Source organism: Prinia subflava, chromosome 1, assembly GCF_021018805.1.
Source record: "Prinia subflava isolate CZ2003 ecotype Zambia chromosome 1, Cam_Psub_1.2, whole genome shotgun sequence".
In the NCBI taxonomy this organism is placed as follows: Eukaryota; Metazoa; Chordata; class Aves; order Passeriformes; family Cisticolidae; genus Prinia; species Prinia subflava.
The window spans coordinates 128,368,677-128,395,000 of record NC_086247.1 but is presented as its reverse complement, the minus strand read 5'-3'; the positions used below and the strand labels follow the sequence as shown (position 1 = coordinate 128,395,000).

General features: G+C 37.1%; 1 protein-coding gene across 3 annotated transcripts in view; it reads left to right on the top strand.

Annotated features, from left to right (window-relative positions):
- Positions 1-25,162, top strand: part of UMAD1 (UBAP1-MVB12-associated (UMA) domain containing 1) — a 77,911-nt gene extending 52,749 nt beyond the window's left edge. For all 3 annotated transcript variants that reach the window (XM_063411675.1, XM_063411682.1, XM_063411691.1), the window contains 2 exons: positions 7,269-7,354; positions 24,132-25,162. In XM_063411675.1, coding sequence (XP_063267745.1) covers positions 7,269-7,354; positions 24,132-24,389 — 344 coding nt within the window. In that variant the 3' untranslated portion in view covers positions 24,390-25,162. The remainder of the gene's footprint in view (positions 1-7,268; positions 7,355-24,131) is intronic.
- Positions 25,163-26,324: the final 1,162 nt, after the last annotated feature.

The following is a 26,324-nucleotide window of genomic DNA, read 5'->3' as shown; positions in this document are numbered from 1 at the left end:
AGACTGGCATGCACATGTAAGGTATGAAAAGTATTGCATGGATACATCATACAGGAAAATCAGAGTGAGATTAATTCCTGGCACTTCTTTATGTGTGACATGAAAGTCTCAAAACTAAAGTAAAATAATATTTCATTTATGAAATGGGGATTGTGGCTTATGGACAAATTAATTCCACAGCTTGCTTTGAATGTGACTGTGAACCTGGAGGTAACAAATAGTAGAAGGATAGATATAACTGAGAGATGAGAGGTGCTGAGGAATCTCCTTCTTTGGAGCTTCAAAATTCAGCCAAATAACCCGAGGTACGTAGTTTCTTTCCCTTTGAAGTTAGCCCTGTGCTGAACGGGAGGTTGGACTGGTATGATCTCCAGGATTCCTTCCAACTAAAATTTTGCTACAAAACTTTAACTTTGGATTCATCAGCTTTCTGAAAGAGTTGGGCACCTCTTAAAAGAGAGCCTTTTCAATGGGGGTCAGAGGAGTTGGAGTCATTTAGCCTCAGTGAAGTGGTTGGAGATGGAGTTAGATCTAGACTCTAACAGTCCTTTGTTTTAGGATTCAGGAAGGCTTTGAAAGAAGTGAAACTTTTAAGAAGTTGGAAGTATAGAAAAGCACAAAAGAATAAAACACTTTTTGCAAACTTAAAAATATGTAGATCTGGGATATGGAAACTCTACAGGACCCTCTAATCCTCTCATATTGTTTTTCTATGGCTATCTTCTGAGAAGTTTTTGTTTGGGGAAACAAAATTTTTCATAGGGAAGTTTTTAATCTGTGGTTTTGCTGTGATTTTGATAGTGGAATGCAGGTTGAGAAGACCCTGACAGAATTATTTAGGAAAATGGGAGACTCTACATTAAGATTCCCTGCAGAAGGATGGGATACCAAAATCAGACTGGGAGGCAATGTGGAGTGCCACTCCCACAGTCTTCAATGGCATGTGCTGTAGCTGGATTTGCTATTCTTCTTAATTGGGAAAGGATTGAACCTTGTTGCTTCATGTCTGAAAATGCAACCATTCAGGGTGATGTTTACCTTGTTACAGTTTCCCCCCTGCCTTTTACAAGTGCAAAGAAATTGATTTCAGGATTTTTGTTGCAGGGTTTATATAGATTTTTCTTGTGGTTCATCAGTAGAATTAGAGAACATACTGTTTAAATTCTACTCCCAATCAAATATTCATTTGTAGGACCTCTTAATACACTATTGCAAGTCAATGTAAGGCTACCAAACACTTACCAGACCTCTGCCTTACCATGGACTTACACAGACTTCCTTCTCGCTCACCCTTATGCAGCATAAACTCTTAAACTCTTGTTTTGCTGGAAGTTGCAGCTGTGGAGAATCTTTCTGCTGATATATTGGGTTTTTTAGGGGATATTATTAGCTTGTTGAAATGAAACTGCTGTTGATATGAAAAGCTTTAATACGAAACCAGGATGAGGTGACCTGAAACTAGAATGACTTCATCGTTTTGCCAACTATATATATTCTTATAAGGCTATTATGTCTTAGCCATGTACATATGGAAGATAATGAAGATTAATATGTAGTTTTATAGCTAATACTAGACAGAGTGATAGTCCCACTTTTAAGAAAGTGGAGGAACCAGCTATTCATCTATGTCCCATCTGTGCCATCAAAGAGGAGAGCACTGGCCAATACCTTATTTGATTAAGATGGATCACTGAATGATCTGTTGATCACCAGTGGAAACCTACAGCTTATTGTGTGCAATCCATTCAGGGCAGGTGGAATAGATGATTTTTAAAGTTCCTTTCCAAACCATTCAGTGCTTCTATGCTCATTAGCAAAGATTTCTGAGGATCTTCCCTCTGTCTTCCCTGTCTTCTGTTAGTTGTCTTGATCCCAGAAAATCCCTAGGACCACCCCAGTGCAGTCCTCAGCTCAGTCACTGGCTAGAAACTGGCTGGTAAGTGGAAGCTGTGAGACCCTGGAAGTGAGTGCTGGAGAAGCAAGCAGGGCTAGAAGAGACTGAGCAGAAAACACCTTTCATCCCTGCTGAAAGACCTGGAGGCTGAGAGGAGAGCAGGACTTGAAAAAGTGGTGTTATCAAACCTCTTTGCATGGAAGTGCGATCACAGGAACACCCAAGATGCAGACATTCCGAGGGAATTACAATGCTGCTCAAATACCTCCTGAGACTGAAAGCACTGTCAGTATTGATGGACTAAAGCCTGAAGTTCTGCTAGTTCATTCTTGAGCAGGGTAACTTAAAATTGCTGTATCTGACCTTTCTTCCTTATCTCAGGGAGAGAGGGGAAGATTTATGAGTAAGAAAGAGGGAAAAGAAACTGTAGTAAAACCTTGATGCTTCCACAGAGTCAATCTTTCCTGTTTTCAGATCTTACTAATCCTCTCTTAAAACTTTTTGTCTTCTTGCTGCCAAGTAGAAGCCAGAATGTTCTTTGTTCTTGCCCTCTCTGTGCAGGATATAGAAGATAATCACAGGTGACAAAGAGTTAAGCAGCTAACTAAAGTATAATGGAAAATAGCTGTCTTCCTTTGAAGCTGAAGGTGACATTTGAAAATCCATGTACTCAGTAGCTAGTTACTGCTTGCTGTGTTGTACGTGCTTCAGCGTCTCACAGGAATTTTGTACAGACCAGGACAAATGGCAGTCTACATTATAGACGACTCTAAAATACATTTACAATTGGTTTTAATTTATTAAACTGAGGGTGGGCTAGGCTGTTAAATGCTGTCTGTTGATCAAGAGACTACACATCTTGAGATTAACAAAATGCTGGAAGAGGAAAGAGTATAAATAGAAACACCACTTCCTTGTTGAGTAGAAGCCAAGCTTGTGGGTGAACCTTTCTATATGAGAGTTCGCTGAGGTCCAGATAGGCAGCTGAATGCAGATTCCTGAAGACACCAAAAACTCTTGAGTTCTGAGGGAGGATATACATAGTACATACTGAGGACTGGACTAGGTATTTCTTTCCTGTGGAACACCTGGCTGCAGTTCTTAGAAAAAGATACCAGTGGAACTTGGAGAATCTTGGTGTAAATCCAGGATCAGCTTAGTGAAAGGAGAAATGTATGTCTGACCTTTCAGTGCAACTCTGATTATTTGGGCCTGGAAAAGGCTTAATATAACTTAAAAACAGCCTCCCAAGACTGAGGATCTGAAATACAAGCTTATCTGTACAGTAGGATAAATACACCTACTACTTTCCCTTCAAACTTTAAATATTTTCCCAATGGTAAGGAAGGTAATATTTTACAACAATGAGCATGATTATTTTTTCCTGATTAATTTTCCCAGTAATGTACTGCATATTACAGATTATGCTGCTGATATTTAAACCATATTACATTGCATGAAGTGCCCTTCATTTCTAATTCTTATAGACTTTAAACAGTATACATCATTTTTTTGATATATGACTTAGATTTATTTTCTAGAGGAGTTTTATGACTGAAATTTGCACAATGCTTAAACCAAGTAATATATGAGCCAGAATCTAAGTGTTTTTTAAAATAAATAATTTTGTCTTTTATCTCCTCATTAAAATACAGCTTTAAAGTCGCTGTAGTTCAAACAAATTAATTCAAGAACTCTTATGGCCTATATTTTTACAGGAGTTTAGGCTAGGTGATTACCATGATCCTTCTACCCTTATCTATGAACATATTTGCAGTTCTGATGAATTTCAGTTGTGATAAAAGACTTTATGGGGGCCTTTTCCACTAAGGTCATGTATTTGTGATCTTTCTTCAGAGACAGATTTCAGTTGCTTAGTTTGGCAAAAATATAACTGTATACCTATTTACATCAAAATTGTGTAAGAGAACTTGTTTGGGTTTGTTTTGGGGGCTTTTCGCCCAGTGTTTGGAGGGGACAGGTGGTTTGGTTGTTCGGGTTTTTTCCCCAGTCAAAAGCCATTGACTGCAATGTTTGAAGTATTCAAAAGAACCCACGTAGTTCCTGCACCCAAAGGTCTGTGCTCTCCTGTCTGTTCGGTGTTTGGCATCATCCCCCTTCCTCACATGGTGGTAGGTGGGTAGGAAGAGGAGATCACAGGGTTGCAGATGAGAAGAGGAAAACTCAGACCAGAGTGAAGCATTTTAAAGGCTGAGCCTGAAGAGGAAAGCCAAGCTGTGACTTCCAGTTAAGGAAAAAGATTAGACTGTAGGTCAATGGGAAACCAAGGTAAGCTGAACAAAAAAAAATTGTGGGTGGCTAAACCCACAGCTATGGTAAGCTAGATGGGGTTGGGAATTGATAGACCTGGGGAGGTATGTCACAGTTAATTAATTATTGGGCTAGTAGAAATAAGGATGACTAATCTGTTTGAATATTTGAGCTTGGAACCAGTGAAAGATGAACCACTAAAAATACCAAATTATGCAGAAAACTATTCCATCCAGCTGGATGTCTTAGACAGTTTGGTGTCTCAGCAGCTGCCAATCACTTTTTTAACTCCATTAACTCAAATGATAAAAGTCTGTAGAAAGAGTCATGCCTCATCCTTGCAGGACCATAGGCCTGAAAATTTGGCAAGATGTTGGGGTTTCTCCATTTTTTTTTTTTTTAACGAAGAAGAACTCTGCATTGAAGTGCAGTTTCACAAAGGCAGTTTGAATTGTGAAACACTGTAGGTCTTCCTATATTTGGCTTCCTTAAGAGCTTGTGAATTTTGGGAGCTGGATGACAAAATTCTAAGTAAAAAACTTCATTTCTCTGTAAATGAGTTCTTCTTAGTCTTCCTTGCTTGTGATCATTTTTTGGCCTTTCGGTCCTTACAAACCAAGACTCTTTTCATCTTAAGGAAAACTAGTCACAGGGGAGAAGTATATTCTAGATAGCATTAACACACATTAATTGTGTTTTCTTAATGTTTTTTTCATATAAAAACTTCTGAATGCTTTCTTAGGAATGTTTTGTAAAGACAAGGAGTAGAACATTGGTTCCTGTGTTCATTGAATCCCTTCTGTTACTTTTTTCAGTATGTTTGTGCAAACACTCAGCTTCACCCAGTGTGTCCCATTGGTACCGACTGCCCACACAGCTCTGCCCTCATACACTTGGTGAGTTGTTGTCACAACTCCCTGCAGTCTCCCAGCACCTTCACAAGTCCCCATCAGACAGCTGAGCTCCCTGATCTTGGGAAAGGGTGACATGGGGAGTCTTTTCTCCTGCACTGATCATGGAATGTAGGACTAGAACAGAACACAAAAAGGTCATCTTCCTTGACTTGACATGATTGAAACCATTCACAACAGATGTTTCTTCAGCCCATCTCTGAAGTCCTTTGGAGATTAAGCACTGTTAAGAAAAACCACTTTGTTAATTGTTCAAAGTGCTTTAGTAGCTTTACTCTTGGAGAAACTGATCTAGCCTAAAGGTGATACAATTTAAATCTGTTTGCAGTCTCATCCACATCTACATTAGTGTACTAATAATGCGCCTTAATGCCCTCTTCATGTATCTGTTAACCATTTTTACACCTCCCTGAGGCGGGGTGCATTTACAAGACTTGTTATAGTTTCTGTTTGCAGGCCTCTACTTCATTACTAATGTATACTAATTGTTTAACATTCTTGACTTTCAAGACTGTTATTTACGTCATTATCTTATAGGTGCTTACAAATTGTGTTTTTCAAGGTACTGGGAGTGGAATAGAAGATTACCTGAATTCCCATTTCCTTTGTTCTCTCACACCCTTTTTTTTAAGAACAGCTCTTGTGAATAGAAGTGCTTTGGAGTATTTTATGTACAGAATTACTAGTTTACTGAGAAGCATCTTTCTACTCCAGAAAAGATCTTAGAAAGTGTAGACATTAATGAAATTAATAGGCATCAAAGACCTGTGATGATGATGATCCTCTGCATACCATGCTAGGAATAATACTTGGGTATTAAAAACAGACATAAAAACTGGGTATTAGTTGTTTTCATAAAACACTTTACCAAATATTGCACTGTACTTGAGGGATCTGACCAGTCAGACCTGAGGGGCATATGGAGCAAACATGCATGGACCTGGGTGCCATTGGCTTTGCAGCATAACTGGGCATGGGCAGAAGCTGGCTGCTGGTTCCAAAGGCTTCTCCCTGGTGTGCTGGCTCTAAGTAAATCTCTGGAGAAAATGGAACAGGGAGCCAGAACCACTGGTTTAGCAAAGAATGTAAACCACAGTAACTTAAACCCTTTCAGTTTGAATTGTTGCTGCAGGACTCTTTAAAGATACGGACTTCCAAAATACGCCGTTACGGAAAGCAGTATGAATTCAAATAAAAAGCCCCCCAAATCATGTAACTAAATCTTTAATATTTCAGTTTTCTGCTCTTACAAACTATTTACTGACTAATACTAACAGCAGAAGGAGATAATCCGCAAAATCTTTACAACTTCTGGTACAGTTTTTCATTGACAAAGAAAATTGGAGAAGGTAGGATGGGTGGTTGTTTGCTTTGCAACATCTGAGAAACAATTTTTGATTTTGAGGGTTTTTTTACTACCTCTACCTTTTGAATAAAATTGATAATGTACCTTCTATCTTAAAAATAAATGTGAAAATAATCTTGTCTCTAGTTTATTGCTGTGACCTGCCCATCTTTAGATCAGTACCAGCTGCAGCTTTTGGGATAAACTGAATTGTGTCTTGGTAAAATCCTGGACAGAGGTAGCCCCATGTATGCAATGGGAGTAGATTCGTGCCCAGCCTGCCAAGCAGCCTTTGTCCACATACAGTCAAAACCAGGCCATTTCTCAGAATACTTTGTCTCTCTTTCTGCACTCATGCATAGATATCAACTGTGTGGAAATGAGGCTACGAATGAGGATAGAGTAACAGTGCTTCCAGTCTGACATTGGATTGGGATGTGATGGATGTGCACCTGGTATCTCCGTTGCACTACATAGTCTCACTGCTATGTACCCTTTGCTAATTATTAGAACTTAATAGTCCCAATGTATGCAAAAATAGGGGCCCTGCTTTTTTCCTTTCTCCTTTTTTTTGCCCAAGATTTTTTTTCCTTTAAAATTGATACAGATTTGGTCCTGGGCTTTTCAGACTTCTCAACATTTTTCTCTTTGATCAAAAGAGAAATGATCAAAATGATCAAAATTTCTCAGTTTTCTCATGTTCAAAATGTAAATATAAATGTGGCAACAGAGTCTCCCTTTCTCAGGGTATAATTTGATTTTAGGAAGACTGAAGAGGTTTTCTTACTCTATGTAAAATATGAAGGATTTCAGTGATTTAAAAGTTGGTTTTTTTTTACTATGGTAGGTGACACAGCTGATGATCAACGTAGAAATTCAAAGGATAAAACTTCATTTCCGGAGACCAGACCGACGTACGGTCAACCTTCACAGGTAGGAGACTTTTTCCTTATGCACACATGAGGAAACTTCATAGCAGCTCATTTGAGAAGTATGAATGTCCTGCAGAAGATGGTTTCACCATATTCACATCTTCCACTGGCTGAATGACTCTCAGCCTTCCTTGCCATCTGTCATATAAGCAGCACTGCTATTAATTAGATGGCAATAATATCAAGCCCACTGCTGTGGATTTGAAGAGGAAATATTAGAAGGCTGGGCTGTATGGTATTGCTGAGTATCTTATTTTTATACTTGAGTTGTGCAAGCATGAAATTGTAGCTAGAATGTTAAAGAATTGCATAGAAACATTAGTGTGGTGAGTAGTGATGGCAAATGTCACACATGTACATAAGTCATCTATTTCCACAACTACCATTATGAGTAACATGTAAATGAGTGAGTATAATAGACGGTCTTTATTGTATAGTTCCCTTTCTGTTTCTCTACTGTGTGGCTGTAAATCTGAACTTCTTTCTCTTTGGTTTATTTGATATTTGATACATGTTTGCAGGCAAGGGCTTTTCAGAATATTTCTGCATATGATGTACATATATCTTCTTTTCCACATACTCTGAAAATGTTTTTGTACCAAGTATGAGCCTGTTTTCCATTGCCATATAGTTTCAGGCATTTGCAAGGTAACTGAAGATGTTTGGCTTGGACTTTTTGTGGTGGTGGTTCATTTTTTTTTGCTTATCATATCCTGTCTCTTTTTTCCATATCTCACCTTGGTACTAACAGTTTGTCTGTCTGTCTCTTTTCAATGCCATTTTAATATTTATTATTGATAAGCCCCTTGGTGTAGTAGAGTTGTGTGTGACAGTTTTTCCATCTCTAAGAGTGGTCTGTGCATATGTGTGGCCTGTAGTCTTCTTTTGTAATTTAAAATTTTAAGCTGTGTCCTATATAGAAATCTTTAATTCATTGCACGTATTGAGTAGTTTGTCTTCTGGTAATGTGAATTAATTCCAACCAATTGCAAAGTTTTAGTCTTGAGTTTTAGATCCATGCACATCTGAGCCAGGGTGTTTTGCAACTGAAGTCCTGCATATCTGGGTAGTATAATTAACTGATGTTGTATTTACCTACTGGACAAAAATAATTTCCCTTAATGTGATGTTCTTGCTGGGGATGGTAAACTGCCAGTTACTGCAGCCTCAGTGGTTTGTTCTGTTCTGTGAAATTTCAGGAAAAGAGGAACCTGTATAGATTCTAAGTTTTATGAGTTAGAGATAAGAAGCAAAGTCTTCAGAACAAAATAGCAGATATTGCAGTGAAAATAAAGCAAAGATTTATTTTCACCTTTCTATTAAAATAGTTACATGCCACAAAAATACTGATATGAACTGGCATGTGACAGAATCAGTTAAATTAAGATCCAGCACTTGGTAGTATTTAGGCAATTCATTCCAGTCTGGATTTCGGTATTTGGACTTCACATTTACTGAAAGGAATTCTCAAGTTCTCAAATTATGTAGAATAATTTTGAATCATGGAAATTAAATGGATAATTCTGGCCATTAACAAAGTAATATTCCTTCTTGCAGTAGTGAGTATATTTTTGTAAGTTCATGGGAGAACTTTACCATTTTAGAGAAACTGGAAAAGCATTGTGTTATATATTCAATATGTCATAGAGACGTAGAAGATCAATTGGAATAACAACCTTGTTAGTAATAAAACCACAAAATCTTGATAAATGTAGAACTATATGCTAAAATATAATTGTTACTGCAAAGTGTCATCTTATATTTGTCATGCAGAACTGAACAAAAGAGCATTTAGTTCATCCACCAGTTCAGCATTTCAGTTGCTGGAAATGTGCTTTTTAAATCAATATTTTTTCACTACTTATTAGATATAAACTTTGTGGAACATGAAAAGTGCTTTTGAAAATGTCATTTAAAGAAGAATGAAGTAATACTTTGTTCATGGATTTTAAAGGGGAAATGAGGTTGAGCTTGATTTTTTGAAGAAATTATTTTCTGGGGTATTTTTTGGTAGTGGCCATCATCTTTGGGATTTCCCCGTTTCTGAGGTACTGTTGGATTTGTTTGCCATACAATCACTGAATTGTCAAGTGTGTATATTTGTATAATCACGTATAAATTATTTAAACTAATGCACAAATAAAAGTTTACATCAAGATCATCTTGCTGCAGCTAGGAACGTGTAACAGAACCTCTTGCAACCCCTGCCATACCTCAGTTGATGTTGTTTTCAGCTGTTTGGATATTCCATGCATGGTAGGGGAATTGCAGGTAGTTAAAAACTCCTTGGAGAAAGGGTGTTCTCAAAAGCCAGCTTAAGCCCAAACATTTTGTCTTCTGCTTCAGGCAGAAGCTCCTCCTTTGAACAATCCCATGTGGGGTGTCCTCTCCATCTCCACGAGTATGGACAGTGGTTTGGGAGGGTCATCTCCTGGTGCTGGTCAGTCCCAGGGGGATGTGTTGTCCAGCAGGGTAACGAGTGCTCTGGGCCTAATCAGGCATGTCTGATCCCTCTGAAGTTGCTTCAGGCTCATGAGCTAAAAGTCACACACACATTTAAGTGCTTTTCTGGATTAGGTCCAAAATGGTTAGTGCTCTGCAGGGTTGAGAACTTAGATTAGTCTTATTAGTGACTAAATTAGTAAATTAGTGACCATGAAATACAAAGCTAATTTTAACTGCAATGCAATCATAATAGAAAGAGACACTATGGCTTTATTTCTTTATGCTTGTGATTTTTCCATTATTACCGTACAATTTGCAGATAATTCAATCTTTATCTGCTTTCACTGGGAATTTGAGGTTATAGAAAATAGCAGAATGGAAAGGTTAGTTTTGATATGTGAAGAGTGCTAGAAACCTCAGTAATGTGATGGGGTTATTTTTGATAATGAGCTATTCCATTGGTAAAGCAAATTAGTACAACCATGTATTTTTGCCCTACTGTGAGAGCAATTATGTAGCATATCTATTAGGAGACATAAAAAATACTTTTGACAGATGGTATGGCTTTGAATTAGGATTTATGAAGATTATTGTATGTCTGGTGTCCAGGACACCTGGGATTATTACATTGATGTAAGAAACAACAACAAAAAAATTACATTTCTGGTAATCGCTGCAGTGTTTTGTATCTCCCTACTGTCACCTTAAGAAGCAGTTCATGTTTATTTGATCTTGCACTTCTGGATAATCTGACATGTGCTCTTTAGCCAACAGCTGTCAGCAGATTTAATGGGGGAAAACTGAACCAGTAAGTGTATTAAAATAAACTACCAAAAATGAAAGCCATCTTTAGATTTTAAAATAGGATTTTTATCTTGCTGTGTCTTCTTATTTTGTTTTTCCTTATAGTCCTACTTCTCCCTCAAACACTTAATAGTTATTGCCTTCTATCTAAGGAGCTTGTTATACGTTTTCTAGGGCAAGAGAGAATCCCCCAAGGGATTGCTTAATCCATAATTATCTAATTTATATGTTGTTGTTACAGCCACTCTAATTATATACCTTGCTGTGATTTTTATCATCTTAGGACTTAGTTTTCTTTATGAATTGTAATAGTTCTGCTATGATTCTTGTGCTCTTTCTTTTCATAATTTGCTGTTAAAAGCTGAGAACACAGCAGACAGAAAGCCCACGATTCCTGAAGTAAATTTTAAATTATCTATGATTTTATGCATATAGAAACAGGTATGCACCATTTTAGGCAAGTATCTAAATAAATTAGGAAATTTTTTTTCTGCCTGAATTGGCATTGACTCATTAAAGTAATCATTTTTACAGCTTCTGTGTAAGGATTCTACATGGATGTAAATAATAGTTTCCTAGACATCTGGTTGGGGGACATATGAATTGAAAAGACAGAAATACTATGAGATATAAAATATCAAGGAAGAGATAATGAGAATTGAGAATCCACAGAGTGGGGGGAAAATAATTTAATTTTTTTAACCTTCTAGTGAAATTTACAAGTATTGCTGAAGTTGATAGACTTTTAGGATATCCTTTAGAACAGATCAGCTGATATAATTCCAAAGCATGAATAATATTACTGTTATCTTGTTTTCCTTTTTTTTTAAAATTAAAATTAATTGCTTCTATCAGACATATTATTGGCTGTTTTTTTCCTTAAGTTTGTCTACCTGGATTATTTTTACAAGTTACTGGAAAATGAGCTATTACTGATCATGTCTCTGTTCACTTATTGACTCTTGGTTTATGGTTCAGGGGGTCCCATATTTAAAATCTCAAGAAGGGTGTTCTGGGCTAGATTTGTTGCATAAGTTTAACTTCCCTACATTTACTTTACAGAAAGTGGTTTATATTTCAAAATTATTGGGATCACATTATTTGTGATTAATTTGCTCTCTTTTGACAAAATGCAGTATCTATCAAAAATGTTGTTGCTTAGCTTGGCACTTTTTTTTTTTAACCTCTCATAAGATAGAATTCTAGTTATGGCCTGGTTAGACTAATTGCTTGTCATATATCATATTAACTCTAAGATCTTCTTTTTCATATATAAAACCCTTAAAGCATGTTGGTCCATATTTTCTCTCTTCTTAATTGCGTATGTAAGCAATAATCACTTAATGAAATTATCCACTCTTAGAAGGGACTGGAATAGGACTGTCTGCAGCAAGTCATCAAGCATGTACTTTTCTCTGAAAAGAGAAGCTGGTACCATCAGAAAAAAAGATCTTATGTTTTACAGCATGACCATAAGCTGTAAGAAGTGAAATTTTAACATTACCTTTAAATGACTCGTATTCAGCCTTGGCAGCTGCAATGGACATGACTTTTCTTAGCTTTCTTCATCCTTTGTGTGTAGCAAATAGCTGGGACTTCATTGGGGAATCCACGTGCAGCCACAGATAGAAAGTGCATGTAAAGTAGAGCTGCTATATGATAAGAAAGGCACAGCAGATGCTTGTGATCTTACTGAAAATGAAGGTAAATAGCCCATTCAGCTAAAAAAAAATCAAATATTGTGTATTACATCTATTACATGTTACAACTATTCATATCACAACTATTAGTATGCAATGACATATTTACTTTGTAAAGCTTCATTATATCGTAATGTTCATATTGCTGTTAGATAATTTATGAAAATATTTAGGAAGTCTTCTCATTCTAGGAAGATCTCCAGAACATGTGGACCAGTGGGCTTCTGTCTGCCCTTACTGGACAACAATTGGATAACTCAGGAGAGGGTTTATATACACACTATACATAAACATATTAGGTATATGTACATATATGAGAAAGTCTGCTCCTCATGTCATAAAGGATTAGTTGCAGTGGCCTCACAAACAACATTTAATAAACTGCAGTTTGTGCAAGCTATTGATCAGGATCAACCAGTAGGACCCAGGGTGTCTTGCAAGGCTATTACCTTGTAGGGTTTTTCTCCATTCTGAAGTGAATAGCTGGACTTGTTTGTGTAACATGATACAGAGCTGGGGTTATTCAGATACTTAGTAATCACAGTAGCATCATTAATACTATGTCCATTGTCTTTTTTTTTTTTTATAGGAAGCATTATATTTTTAGATATGGGGAACTTGAGTGGGAATTAGGAGATGTGAATTGACGTGGTTGTCACCAACTTCCTCTGTGAACTTAGAAAACATAATGCAATGCTGTCTTACACTTTTCTATAGCACTTTACAAGTGTGAAATAGTGTTAAACCCTATGTGTAATTTCAACTGAGATTTCAGTACAAGACCTGAGGAGGCCTTACAGCTGTCCAAGGTGTTCTGTCTGGCCAGCAAATACATGTAAACACAACAAATGGATTGGAACAGCCCCCTGTCCCACAGCCCTGCCTGTGGAGTCAGTGCTGCAGTCAGATTGCACAATTTGTGGTGTTTGAGCAACAGAAGACAAAATGACATCCTGCAGGGAAAGAATGACACACAGGCATGGTATATTTTCATAATTCTGTGCCTAGAGATAGCAAAGTATGTGCCCACATGTAAAAAGTTCATAAAATAGTACAATTGACCTGTTTTGCAGCCTCTTCACTTTAAAAATGAGGCTTTACTAAAAGGGACATACACACCAAACGGTGATCAAGGCACGTGTATGCAGAAGCACACTTTGCATACCTCCCTGTTTAGTTTGGGCAAAGACTCACTCTTTGTTTGATTTAATTGCTTGCTTATTCAGTTACATTGATTGGTTATTTGTAGCAAGAGATGCTCAAACTAGGTGTCCAGATGTTCCCATCACGTTTTTCAGCCTTTCTCTAATTTTGGGATCTTCTGAGTAGCTTAATCCCAGATAAAACTCCTGATTATCCTGTATCTCTTGCCTAGATACATGTGGTTTGACTAAAAGCCAGTAATGCTGGTTCACTTTGCTGCTGTCAACAAATTGATCAGTCATCCTGCTTCTCAGAGCAAACCTTCTGGGCTTTCCCAATATTAAAATTGATCTAAAATGCAATGTAGATCATACATCCCTTGATGAGACTGTGCACGAAGATAGTACAGTGATGTTTACAACGTGATGCATTAGCACAAAATGGTGGGTGAAAGACTGTAGCACAGGGCAGCTTGTTAACAATTACTTTAAACAGCAAGTAAGGAAAAAAACAATGTCTTTAGCTTAGTTGCACTGCCACTTTCAGAGGGGGAAAAAATGTAAAACTCAAATGGCAGTGGGCAGTCCATTTTAATGGAAAGAAAACATGACATGAAAATGGTCCCATTTCAGCACAGAATGCTAATATTGGTAAGATGGGAATATGTTTGTCTGTGCCTTCCATGAGTGTTGTTTGATCCTTTTGCTACAATGTACTTCTACTGTAATTTTTACCTTAAAAAAAACCAAACTGGAACATCACAGCTCCTGTCCTTCTCATGAGAGTCTGTGCACCTGGAAGTACATATTCAAATTTTATTCTAAAGCACTTTTTAAAAATACAAAGTAAAATGTAAGTTATTTGTTTACAATTTTCTTTTCTTTGCTTCCACAGTACTACAAATTTTAAGAATGTGTTTCTACTGTTTTAATATGATCAGCAGTACTGCTAGTTAAAAACAGACCTTTCTTTAAAAAAAAAAGTACCCTTCTTCCTTTTCATTGTGATCCAATTATTTTCCATCCATAGAGAGCAAGGAAGGTCAAAGAGGCCACCTTATTTAAAAGAAGTGGACAACTATTAGTTCCTTTTTATTTAAATAATTAATTTTTTTGCCTTTTTCTTCTTTAAGAGTCATGATACTTTTTTTCCTGAATCTGAAAAGCCTGATGAGTAGGTGCTGAGGACAACTCAGTCTTGTTGCTGTTTGTAGACTGAAGCTTTTACAAACTCTGGCTCCTGGTAACCTGTTTACTGAAGGTGGTGTTGACAAGAGCTCCAGTTACAGACTGTTTATGGAGGAAATTAAAGTCAAATACCCATCCGTCCTTTCTCTTACTGACCCAAATCTCTACGGAGAGAGCAGGTGAAAGTTGTGTGAGAAGATTAATTCTTTTTTTTTTGGCATTAAAATATTTTAAGTTTGTAAACACGAGAGATTGCTAGTCTTGCCACATGCTTGGAATTTAAGCAGCATGATAAAAACCTCAGAACACAGCACTTAGTACAACAATTTTTATCCATGCATCTGTGTGAGAATCCTTTTAAGATCCAGGGGTTTAGTTACCTCACAAAACTCTTGAAAGCGTGGCTGAGGATGTTGTTCCTAGGTCTTGCTGGAGGAAGATTGACCTGAGTTCAGACTAGTAATTCTTTTCTGTTCCCTCTACTTACCTTCTTTTCTGAAAACCAAATCCAAGATAATTTTCTTTTCCTTTCATCTGATAGAAATTGTTACCCCTCTGTCTTTTTTCTCTCATTGATATTGACATTCTAGGGAGATATTTAGTTGATGTTGCTGACTCCCTCAGTTACTCAAGGAGAAATTTCCTTTTCTTCTTAAAACAAACCCAAACCAGCAGCAAAACAACCTTTTGATCTACACTTTCCACAGTTGCTCTAATTTTCTGGAAAATGTATTGGCTTTATTTTTGAGTACAACTATATTTGCTAAATATTTTCTTGCTATTTTTTATCTTTAATTGACAGAGTTCCTTTTGTTTTGGTAGACACCTTTCTTTTGCATTCAAATCCTTGGATTTTCACACACCTAGTACAGTAATGAGAGAATCAGTCTTAGCCCTCATTTCAGAGGTTCTGCTCTGTGGGCATCTACCATCTCAGAGAAGCTGTCATCTTTTCCCTACCCTAGCAGGTTACCCTGTTGGAGCTTCTACAGTAGCAGGGTTGGGAACAAGAGATAGACATGAATGCAGAGACCCAGGTAGTCTAAGCTTCTGCTGTTCAGGAGGTAACCTCCCAAAAGTCTTTTGAATATTTTTTTCTTGAAACAGTTGAGAAAATTCCACATCATGCTGTTACTAAGTACATCGACCAAATGCAGCTGCTAAATTAAAACAGATTATTTAAATACTGGTTTTTCATAGTATTTTTTTTTTTTAGTTTTAATTATGCTGTTTAAGTTTTATATTAAATTAATCTCTTAGTATATTCTCCAGCTATGTTTAAAGTTAGTTATCTGAGTTTTGAATAACATCATGAATGAAGGTAGCAGCAAAATAAATGTAAATGCTTTGTGCTTCTGGATGATACTGAAGTTACAAAACAAATCCATTATCAACATTTATCAGACTTGCCTGTTCATTTTGCAATATATTGACTTGTCCTTCATTTCTGATTTGTGGTTGTGGAATGCAGTGCTGGATGTCTAGAGCTGTGTGCATTTTCAGTTACAGTTCTGGCTTGCAGTTCACTTACTGTAGTAATTTTCAGTAACTTTTTAATCTTCCAGCATACATGCTACAGAAAGAAAGGGAAAAAAAAACCAACTCTGGCCTAGTTGGTACCATTTCCTGGCAGTGGCAGGAGCACAATATGTGAAGTATTGTTCATGTTGCTTATTATATTGAGATCTTTGCTATAAATAGCTTGCATAGTACTTTGAAGGAACAGAGGATCTAGATAAACTGTTCCTTGTTGAACCCACACCCCTGTCTTTCTTCTAAGATAATTTTTATTACAATCGTGTTGCAGAGGGGACTGCACTGTAAAGAGGGTGCCCTAAAACTCAGGGGCCTCCAGAGAGGAATGGGCAGGCAGCAAAGAAAGAAATTGAGGGGGCATAAGTCTTCAATTATCAGAACCAACAGTGGTGAAATTGGTTGGGACAGGAGAGATAAGAGCATAAGTACTTTACTTGATGGTGGGAGATTAAGCCTTATAATTTTTAATAAAGCTTTAGAAAGTTTTCTGCTTCCTTCTTATTTCAGCTTTCATTTAGGTTTGCAGTCTTCTTTTCATGTTGCATCTTATCCTTGTTTGTTCTCAATTTCATAGTTTCTCATTATAGATGCCCACATTTGTGATGTTTAATTCTCTATCTTCAAACAATTACTGAATGAAATAAATAATAGGAGTTAGGAATAAAAGTAGGAATTAGAAATAAAAATATCATTATATAATTTGATTATATTAAATTCAATATATTTGCTAAATTTATCACTAACCCCTCTCAAAATATTTCCCATGACATATTGTTATAGAGGATTGAGTAAAAAGAGAACCTTCATCTTGTACTGAGGTTTGAGTTTGCAAAATTGTAACAAAGAAAATCAAGTTTTTTTCTTCTAGGATGACAAAATGAGGTAGTTGGTTTAGACACTAGATTTGAAGTCTTTTGTGGTACTTTAGAATACTTTTCTAGGGTAGAATTACATCCTATAACTGTCTCATAAATAAAACTCACAGGCATCTCTAGTATTTACTAGGATAATCAAGAAAAACAAGTCTGTTTCTGGAAAAAAACCCTCTTTTTTACAGAAAGTGTAAATTTTTTTTACATTAACACACTTTAACTATGGAACATTCAGAGTATCCAGAGTTCAAATGGCAACCTTGCAGTTCTCCCCCTCTGCAGAGATTAACAGTTTTATGGCTGTTTGAGAGGGCATCTAATTACATCTAATTACAGCAAGTATATTCTGCATTTACATTATAGAATTGTTCTAGTAATTACACTTTTCCAATTGCTTTAATGCCAATAAGAATTCTGAAATGTACATCAGTATTGATACTGAAAGTGTGGTTTAGCAAAGATTTCCCTGCTGTTCTTTGCAGACCGGGATGCTCCATGAGGAGCTTTGCTGTAATAAAGAGAAACTACAGAATGTCAGAACCTCTCTTCATTGCTTCTTTAGAATTCTTTTCTTTAAGATTTCAGTGGCATTAACCTGACCTCGATTCCATTCTAATTAAGAAACAGCTGAAAAGCATGCTTTAGAGGAGAAAAATACCTAAAATATATGTACCTAAATGTATATAAGAAAAATACCTAAAATTAGTTAAAATATTCTTCAACTCTTATTTTAAAAATTGGTTACATTTTACTCTGAATAGCAATATTGATAAACTTGTACAGGTAGCAGGAGCTCTTTAAGAAAGACGAATTGCTGCAGTATTGCACAATTAGAGTCATAAGAAGCTTGGAAACAAGAGCCCAAAGCAAATGGGAAAGCTGATTTCCACTAAGAACCATTCTTGCTTCTAAAAGCCTCTCCAAGGACTCAGTGTTAACCCAAACCTTTCAGCCTGTAGGTCTGCCCTACTGCAGCCCCTGGGAACACCAATCCTTGGCCACTACTACAATCCCAGACACTGCATTTCTGCTAAGAAAGCAAGCAAGCAACCAGGAGAGATTCTGATATAGCAACAAGCTACTGCAGGGTCTCCAGCACTTCTTACATCTAACTTTGCTCTCCCAGCTACGAAGAGCTTTTCTCTTAAGTCTCTGGAGGGGAGGGCTGATTAAAATTTTGAGTGAACCTTGAAAGAATAGCAGCTCTCCTTATTCACATGTGGTTTTCTGAAACCACAGGGCATTGGCGTTGTGCTTGTCCAGGTGGGTTTGTTCCTTTCTTATAGTTTTGTAAGGGTGCAGGTCACATAGTGGGGTGGTTTTTTGTTAATGTTTTGGATTGGGGGTTTGTGATACTTGAAAATTATCACGTTGTGCACTTTCACCACCACCAGCAAGGCTCTACTGATCCTGACATCAGAAGAAATTTTGGACATCAGAGGGAATTTCTTCACAGAAAGAGTTGTTCAAATTGGAATGGACTGCCCAGGGAAGTGATGGAGTTAAAATCCCTGGAGGTGTTTGAGGAAAGCTTGGACATGGCACTCCATGCTATGGTCTGCTTGATGTGGTGGTGTTTGGCCATAGGTTGGACTCACTGATCCCAGAGGTCTTTTCCAACCTAATTTTGATTCTGTGATTCTGTTCTCCTAGGTTCAAATTTTGAATACAAACCTTGTGAGTAGTTTTTCTTTCCTCCTCTGTTCATTTTTGTGATTACCATTTTTGTTTGAAAAGTGAATTGTTGTCATCAATGGAGATACTCATTCCGTAATTCCTACAAATTTTTTAACAAGGTCCAGTGAGTACCCTAAAGCATCAACCAAAACACATTGAAGGAACAATCCCATATGACAATTTCCTTTTCTAGATACATCAGTATTTCTGCATAGTGCTAAATAAATTCTAAATACCTTATGATTCACTATTTCCTGTAATACCACAAAGTTGTCTGAAATAAAGATAATTCTATGCCAGCAGTCACATAGCAGGTGTCTGTCATAAGTATTATATTGCTTGATATTTATTAAATATTCTGGAAGACTGAAGGTACTGTTTGTTTCTCAAGGCTGTTTTTAAAAGAAAAATATCCTGGAAAAAAACCCTCTTTTTTACAGAAAGTATAATTTTTAAAATTAATCACTTTTGATAGAAAACCTTGTTCAAGGGTTTGGATGATAATAATTAACGCACTAATCTTTGATTCTCCTTCAGAGCCCTGTAAATCCAGCTTCTCAGTACATTGTAAAATGTGCATTTTTTCTTCCTTATGAGACTCTTGGCAAACTTTATGGTTAATACAGAGACGTGCAGCAAATTAGGTGTTTTTGAAAACACCTAACAGCTGAGAAACATCTTTTAAAAAAGAGAAAAAAAGAATAACTTACTTTAGAGGGTAGTTTCAAAATAACATATTGTTTTCAGAGCACAATTAGTATCTGGTGGCCAGCTACTATATATATATATATACTTACATAGTGTTTCTTCCTGTTCTTTTGGATTGCAAACCAAGAATACCAAAGACACCTTGCTTATCTAAATTAAATTTTATTGCCATACCTTATGTAATTTTTACTAATTTTTTTGACTCCTTGGTGTATGTTGAAATGTAAATCAGTGATCTTCTTGGTTCATTCAATTAATATTTCTCATAACAGGATTGTGTGTCATAGCATTTGGCAGTGCTTAGTTTAGCTAATGCCCAGACAATATGCTCTGAGTGAATTGTATTCTGGCTAAGTAAGTTAGGCATTTAAGTAGAAACTAGTGTGACTAATGTGCAATATCAAATTCTCCAGGACTTGCAGTTCTATATATGCTTGAAGAATGCATGCATAAAGCATGAGCCGTTTCATAACCTTGACCTCAGTTGCATCACATCATCCTGTGCTGGTGTTTGCACTGGAAGCAGTGCGGCCGACCTTGGCACTGATGGGTGGCTGATGTTGTCCCACAGAGTGTCCAGCTCTTCATCACACTACCTGAAAGCCTGCTGGGGAGGTTGGCTTCAGCAAGGCCTTTCCACCCATGTTGGTTCTCCAGCATATGAATGAAACACATCTTAGCCCATTTAAAGGATATCTTCATGTTTTGGAAGCACAGAAACATGTCTAGTTTGAAAGGGTCTTGCACAGGAGGCCAATATCTAAATAACACTACAGGAATGCACAGAAACAGCTCTGCATAGCAAAGGGCAACAACTGACTGCTCTAGGCAGAACTGAAAAATTACTTCTTGTTTCCTGAATTCTTCAGGACAGGAACTTTTTCCTTCATTTAGATAACTAATATAAAATGTGACTTGTTATAAATGAAAAAGTGAATGCAGACTTTTTAAGACAATTAAAAATAACTCTTTTCATGGGAGAGATAGTAGTGGACTAAATGTGAAAAATCTAGACTCCTTGTACATTTATGTTGTGAACTGATCTTGTCATATTAGGCCCAAGACCTTCTCAGGAGGAGTTGAGTAAACTGAGACCCAAAGACCACTGGAATTAAGATCATGGCATTTGTTAAGCTGACCTGACACTTTCCTTTGTTTCTGACCTACCAGTACTATGTTTATGTCAACCATTTTGGGCGTTCTTTATGATACTGTTTTGACTAGTCAAATAGTATCATAAACTATTAAGAACCTCACTGACAGTATGCAGAGGTTGAGTTTGGTAAAATGATGCTTTCACAGTAAAATAATTCTAATGTAATTCATCCTTCCTCACTGCAGTCTTGCTTTCAACTATGGAGTGGGACTTGGGAGTTAGCAAAGCTGGTCCTTGCTCCATCACTGTCAGTACATGGTATCTGCTATTTACAGAAAGGGTTTTAATTTCTGGGTCTGCCTATTTAGCACCATTCTAACAAATGTAAGGTTTATGGAAGAAAGAAGATCCAAGGCGCTTTGTTCTCACTCTTTTTTTCCCTCTTTGAAGTTAGCTTTGTCACGTGATGGTCTAATTTGTGTTGTAAATTGTGTTCACCCAGCTTGGGGGACAATTAAGATATAAACAGGTGCTCATAAAACTATAATTTGCCAACCAAAATAATCATTAGACTCTAGGGATTTCTGATTATCATCTGAATGATGGGAATAGGACAGTGAGTGAGGGATCATTTTTCCCTGCAATGTGGGAGGAGAGAGAGGCAGAAAGGTCTTTGAACATCTAGTTTAATTGATTCCTAGATGTAACCCATTTTTTCAGCTGGGGCTTTCTGGCTTCCCTTCAGAATATGGGAATGATGAAAGGCAACCAAATACCAGCACCTCAATAAATGATCCACAAATTCTTTCTTTTAAGAGGGAATGTAATAAACTCATGCAGAGTAGAAATTAAGAGAAGTTTTTAGTTTTACAGCAGCAACAAATGTAAGGACTCACCTGAAGTGTTGTGGTGTGTCCTTTCAGATAAATATTAACACAAATAAATGTTCTGTCTGTTTGGCAGTGTTCTTAGCAAAAGAATATGTCTGTATTGGAAGATGTTTATGACTTTTGTTCTGAAGTGTAAATTGGGCCCTGGCAAGAAGGAAGACTTCTCTCAAAGTGTTAGCAATGAGCGGCCATAGAAGCTAATACCTCTTAAAGTGAGAGGTGATGATCTTTGTCTTGGAGATAACTATGCTGATTAGAAAAGTACAAGAGGTTTTGTGTTTTCCTGAACTTATGGAGTTACTATTAGTACAGATGTACTACTGCCCATGCTTTTTTGTTCACAGCTTCGAAAGCTGGAATAGGAGAACTATGCAGGCTATCTTCCTGACTTCTCTGCTAGCTTTCCTATTTTCCTTGTGTTCTAAAAGTACCAGAATCAGTAAGAAAAACCAAAAGAAATCTTCTCTATCACTGTTGTCTCTGCTGTTGCATGTGGCTTCCTGAAGAGCTGTTAACTACATCTAAAGAGAGAGAACTGAGAAAAGGACAGCCAGGGAAAATAAAGAAATATCTATAAACTCTAGCTGTAGGAGTTCTATAGTAACAGACATACCAGTATTACAGTAGCATGGAGAATATCTCTCCTCTTCTGTATTGGATCATAACCAGTAAGGTTAGTAGCTGTATGCATCGGTCACTCCTTTTATTAAACTTAACCTTCAGAAATTTTACATTATTATCCTGCGACATGATAGTAACAGATCTTGGGAAGTTTATCTTAAGCCTTAGGTTTCAAAAGCTAAGTATGAACAAAAGCTTCCAAGTGAGGATCCCTTTCAGAGCATGCAGCACCACTCATCTTTGTGTCTCAGCAGGCTGTGGAGGAGTGTGTGTCCTCCACCACCCAAGCCAAGCGTTGGCTGTGACACAGACTGGCAAGATTATTTGTGTCATTTTTGACTCATTGTTGGCAGGTTAATAGAAGGTTTAGCATCAGTTTAACTGTCCTACCAGATGAATATTGGGTTGTGTAAGGAATAATTAGTGCTCAGGTTGCACTTGTTGTTCAAGGCAAAGCCAGTCCCTTCTTTGGGAAGAAGATGGAGTATCTTTTCCCTGGCTAAATGCTCTGGGCAAGAAAACAAAGCACCCACCACCACCCCACCACCTAAACTGTTCTGTCAGACAGCAAGACCCTCAGGTTCTCTGGAACAGCTATGATCTGTGATACTCAACTTCAGCACAGGTCAGATCTTGAGCAGCACAACACCCTAAAAATCACAGATGCAAGCAACCTCCATATAACTAGATGCATTTCACCCTTAGGATCAGGTGAATACCAAATTAGTGTTTAAAGCTTTCAGTGCTCTTCCTTCCCTGATTGTGTGTAAGCTTTGGAGTTTTCTGGCTGCATATTGAACATGGGAGGTTGAAAGGAAGAAGTCAGGACTTCATCAAAGTCAGAAATTCCTGTCTGTGTTTATGGCTCTGGCATGACTTGTTAAGGACTTTCCAACATGTTACTGAATATGTCTGTGTGCTGGTACAAAGTAAAATCCTTCTAAAGAAACATCTCATTCCTAGAGATCACAGAATCATTGAGTGGTTTGGGTTGGAAGGAACCTTAAAGGTCATCTTGTTCCAACTCCCTTGCCATTGCCAGACACACCTTCCAATAGACCAGGTTGCTCAGAGCCTGTTATCAAGAACATCATTATGGGTGCCTAATGAGAGGTATCACTTTGTATAGGATTTTACTGGTATAAATAGTAAAATAAATTACATTTGATTTCTAGAGGCAAAATAAATAGTATTTTGTTCTTAAAATGGCAAAAATGTCAGGATAAACACTTAGTGAGGTCATATTGGTAGGTCAGGATCAAAGCTTCCAAGTCCATTGGGTTCAACATTATTCTCTAAATTGTATTAACTACTTCTGTATGTCAAGTTTTTTTATTTCCTTGTTGGTTTTGGTTCTTGAATTGGTGGTTTTTCTAAGTTTTAACTGTGTTTTGCTATAATGAACATATGTTTGGTACTGCATATATTTGCTATATTATAGAACATACCAGCCAGTCAAGCAATTCTATTTCACACTGGAAAGCAACATCATTAATCCTTTGAAATAACTGGGATAGGACAGTTCTTAATGACAAAAGTCATGCTTTTCCTGGACAACTTCTGGAAAGGCACAAGGGAACAAAAGATGGAGTTTCATCAGTTTATGAAACGAATTGTATGAAGTAATTTCCCCTAAACAAGACTGAACATAATGACAAAAAGTCCCACGAGCCTTATGGGTTTCATAAATGCAGAGTAATGTTGGGTCGCCTGTCATAGTTCAAGAAGTGTTTGGACAACACTCTCAGGCACATGATGTGACTGTTGGGGTGTTCTGTGCAGAGGCAGGAGTTGGACTCAGTGATCCTAATTTCCCTTCCAACTCAGCATATTCTGTGTTTCTATGATCTCAGTAATCATTACAAAGAGTCTTATTTTTGTTTTAGCCTTAATTCTGGTTGACCTGAGCCAAAGAATTATATCAACATGTATTAAGAACTGCTATTTTAAATCTACCTAAACTGAACTCTGAAACTGCTTTTATTTATTTGTTTGATGGTTTTTGTTTCCCTTTATTAGTAGGTCCTTGTGGTTCTAAGTACAAAGCCATAGCTGTCTGATTTGCAGTGTGTAAATTTCTGTTCTTCTGTTCTTTTTAGATAAATACGGGGCACCGGTCACAGTTGACTGTATCAAGCACAGAGATGGGAAATCAAAGGAGTCAGACTTTGGAAAGCAGCCCTTTCATGTCAGACCTCCTGAGCGACGTCCCCTTTGCCCTCGCACCACATGTGTTAGCAGTGCAGGGCACCCGCAGTGACGTTCCTGACCGACTGCTCACCTACGACATCAATGATAATTTATCAAGATTTTGGTATGACTTTACACTTGAAAATTCAGTGCTTTGTAATCCATAATGTTCTCTTTGTTTTTTCTGCCTCCGTCAAGAAACAAGTCTTAAAGTAGGTAAGACTTTAAGACGAGTCTTAAAGAAGATAAAGACTTACTTTAATTGACTTAATATTTTGGGGGCCTGCCGCTGGTATATCAAATGGATTATTATTCACAACTGTGATATATTTCTTAGCTTTAAGTGAACGATAACTTAGTACGTTAAATATTCCATTTATTTCCAAAGAAATCAAGCAAAAGTGTTTCAGCCTCAGTAGGAGACTGGCTGATGGTATCCCCTTCCAGTAGGTAGGCTGCAGACACGAACATTTCATGACTTTAAGAGGAAGTCTATGTCTCAACTGTTTGTTATTTCAATTAGTTACAAAACACATAGATCCTGTTACACATATTAACATCACCTCTTGATTTTGTACAGATAGAAACCAATATTAATGCTAAAGAATGCTGCTCTGCCCTACTGGACAGAGAGCGTTTCAGTGAAACCAAGTTTTAAAACTCCGAGTTAGTTACAAGCCCTTAAGTAATCATTAAGACTTAATAGAATTGGTTAAACTTACCAATTTCAAAGTGAAAATCAGTTGTTTCCTTCCCTTTTCCAGTAGATGGTATTTTGTCTGTCTCATTTTGTGCCTGCCTGGAGAAGTTATCCCCGCCTGCCTGTTGGCTGCTGTTTGTTCTCATTACCACATGTGTTCCTGATTTATATACAGATCAGCTTTTCCATTTTAACCTCTTTGCCCCCTGAAGAAGGAAATCTCAGGACACGTACTTTTAATGGTCTTTTTTTAATTTGTGTGCCTGAGGTACAGATGGCAATGTTTAACAACAGGAAAACATTACATTGTTTCTTATCCAACTAAATTAAACTGCTAAATACCTAAACATGCGTTCTCACAGACCACTGTGTCCCCACTCACAAGCTCTGAGCATGTTTTTGCCAGCTAAGACCAGAGCTGCTGTTCCACCAGCAACAGCTTTCTGATGTCACATCATGATTTGTGATGAATAATGATCTGCGGCACACGCTTGTTTTCTCTCTTGGGGTGCAATATATATTTTGTGCTAAATGTTGATGGATATTTTCCTATATTTTTTATGCTCTTACACTGTTGTGGTAGCTTAAAGTACATATATTTTCAGACTTGGATCCTATTACAGTATTTGAGATAAATACTGTAAAATGATGAAGAAATTACATTGTGAATATGTCTTAGGTTGTTATATATTTGTTGTTTAGATTTTTTTAAATGTGCATATTTAGTATTTTTGACAGCTATCTTCTTAAATGTTTTGAAGTTATTGTTTAAAGGGGAGTATCTGTGCTGCATTCCAGTAAAGAGAAGCCAAGTAATAATCAGTTATTCTTTATATGTGAGAGTTATTATGTGGTTTCACCTATATTGTTTACTAAAGCTCTGACCATTCAGCTTTCATAGGAACTTGAATTTGGAAATTCAGTTTGAAAATCTTTTCAGTGTCATTTAAAAATTAGTGTCCTTCTAATAAAATATATCCCACTCTCATCTGATGGATTCTGTGTGCTGTGTTGGGTACTTGCAGTGGTTTAGGTGGCATCCATGACACTGCTTGGAGAATAGTGTGGCTGGGAGCTGGGAAGTACTCAGGCCTCACAGAAAGAAGAATTAATTTTATGAAGTTGTTCAGAACTGTTTTGTTTTCAGAGTTTTTTAGTTAACAGATACCCAAAGCATTAAAATAATTTTAATGATTATTTTATATCCAGAAGTTAAAAAATTGATCATTCTACAAACAGCATGTTTCCTTTCAAGCTGTCCATTTTGAATCTGAGATGTTTCTGCAGTTCAGCTGGTCTAGAAGCAGAGCCGTAAAGCACTGCTGAAGACCAAACAAACCCACTATACTGGTTTTTTCTTTGCTCCTGACTTGGCATGTAATTTTTTGCAATAATTTTTTGC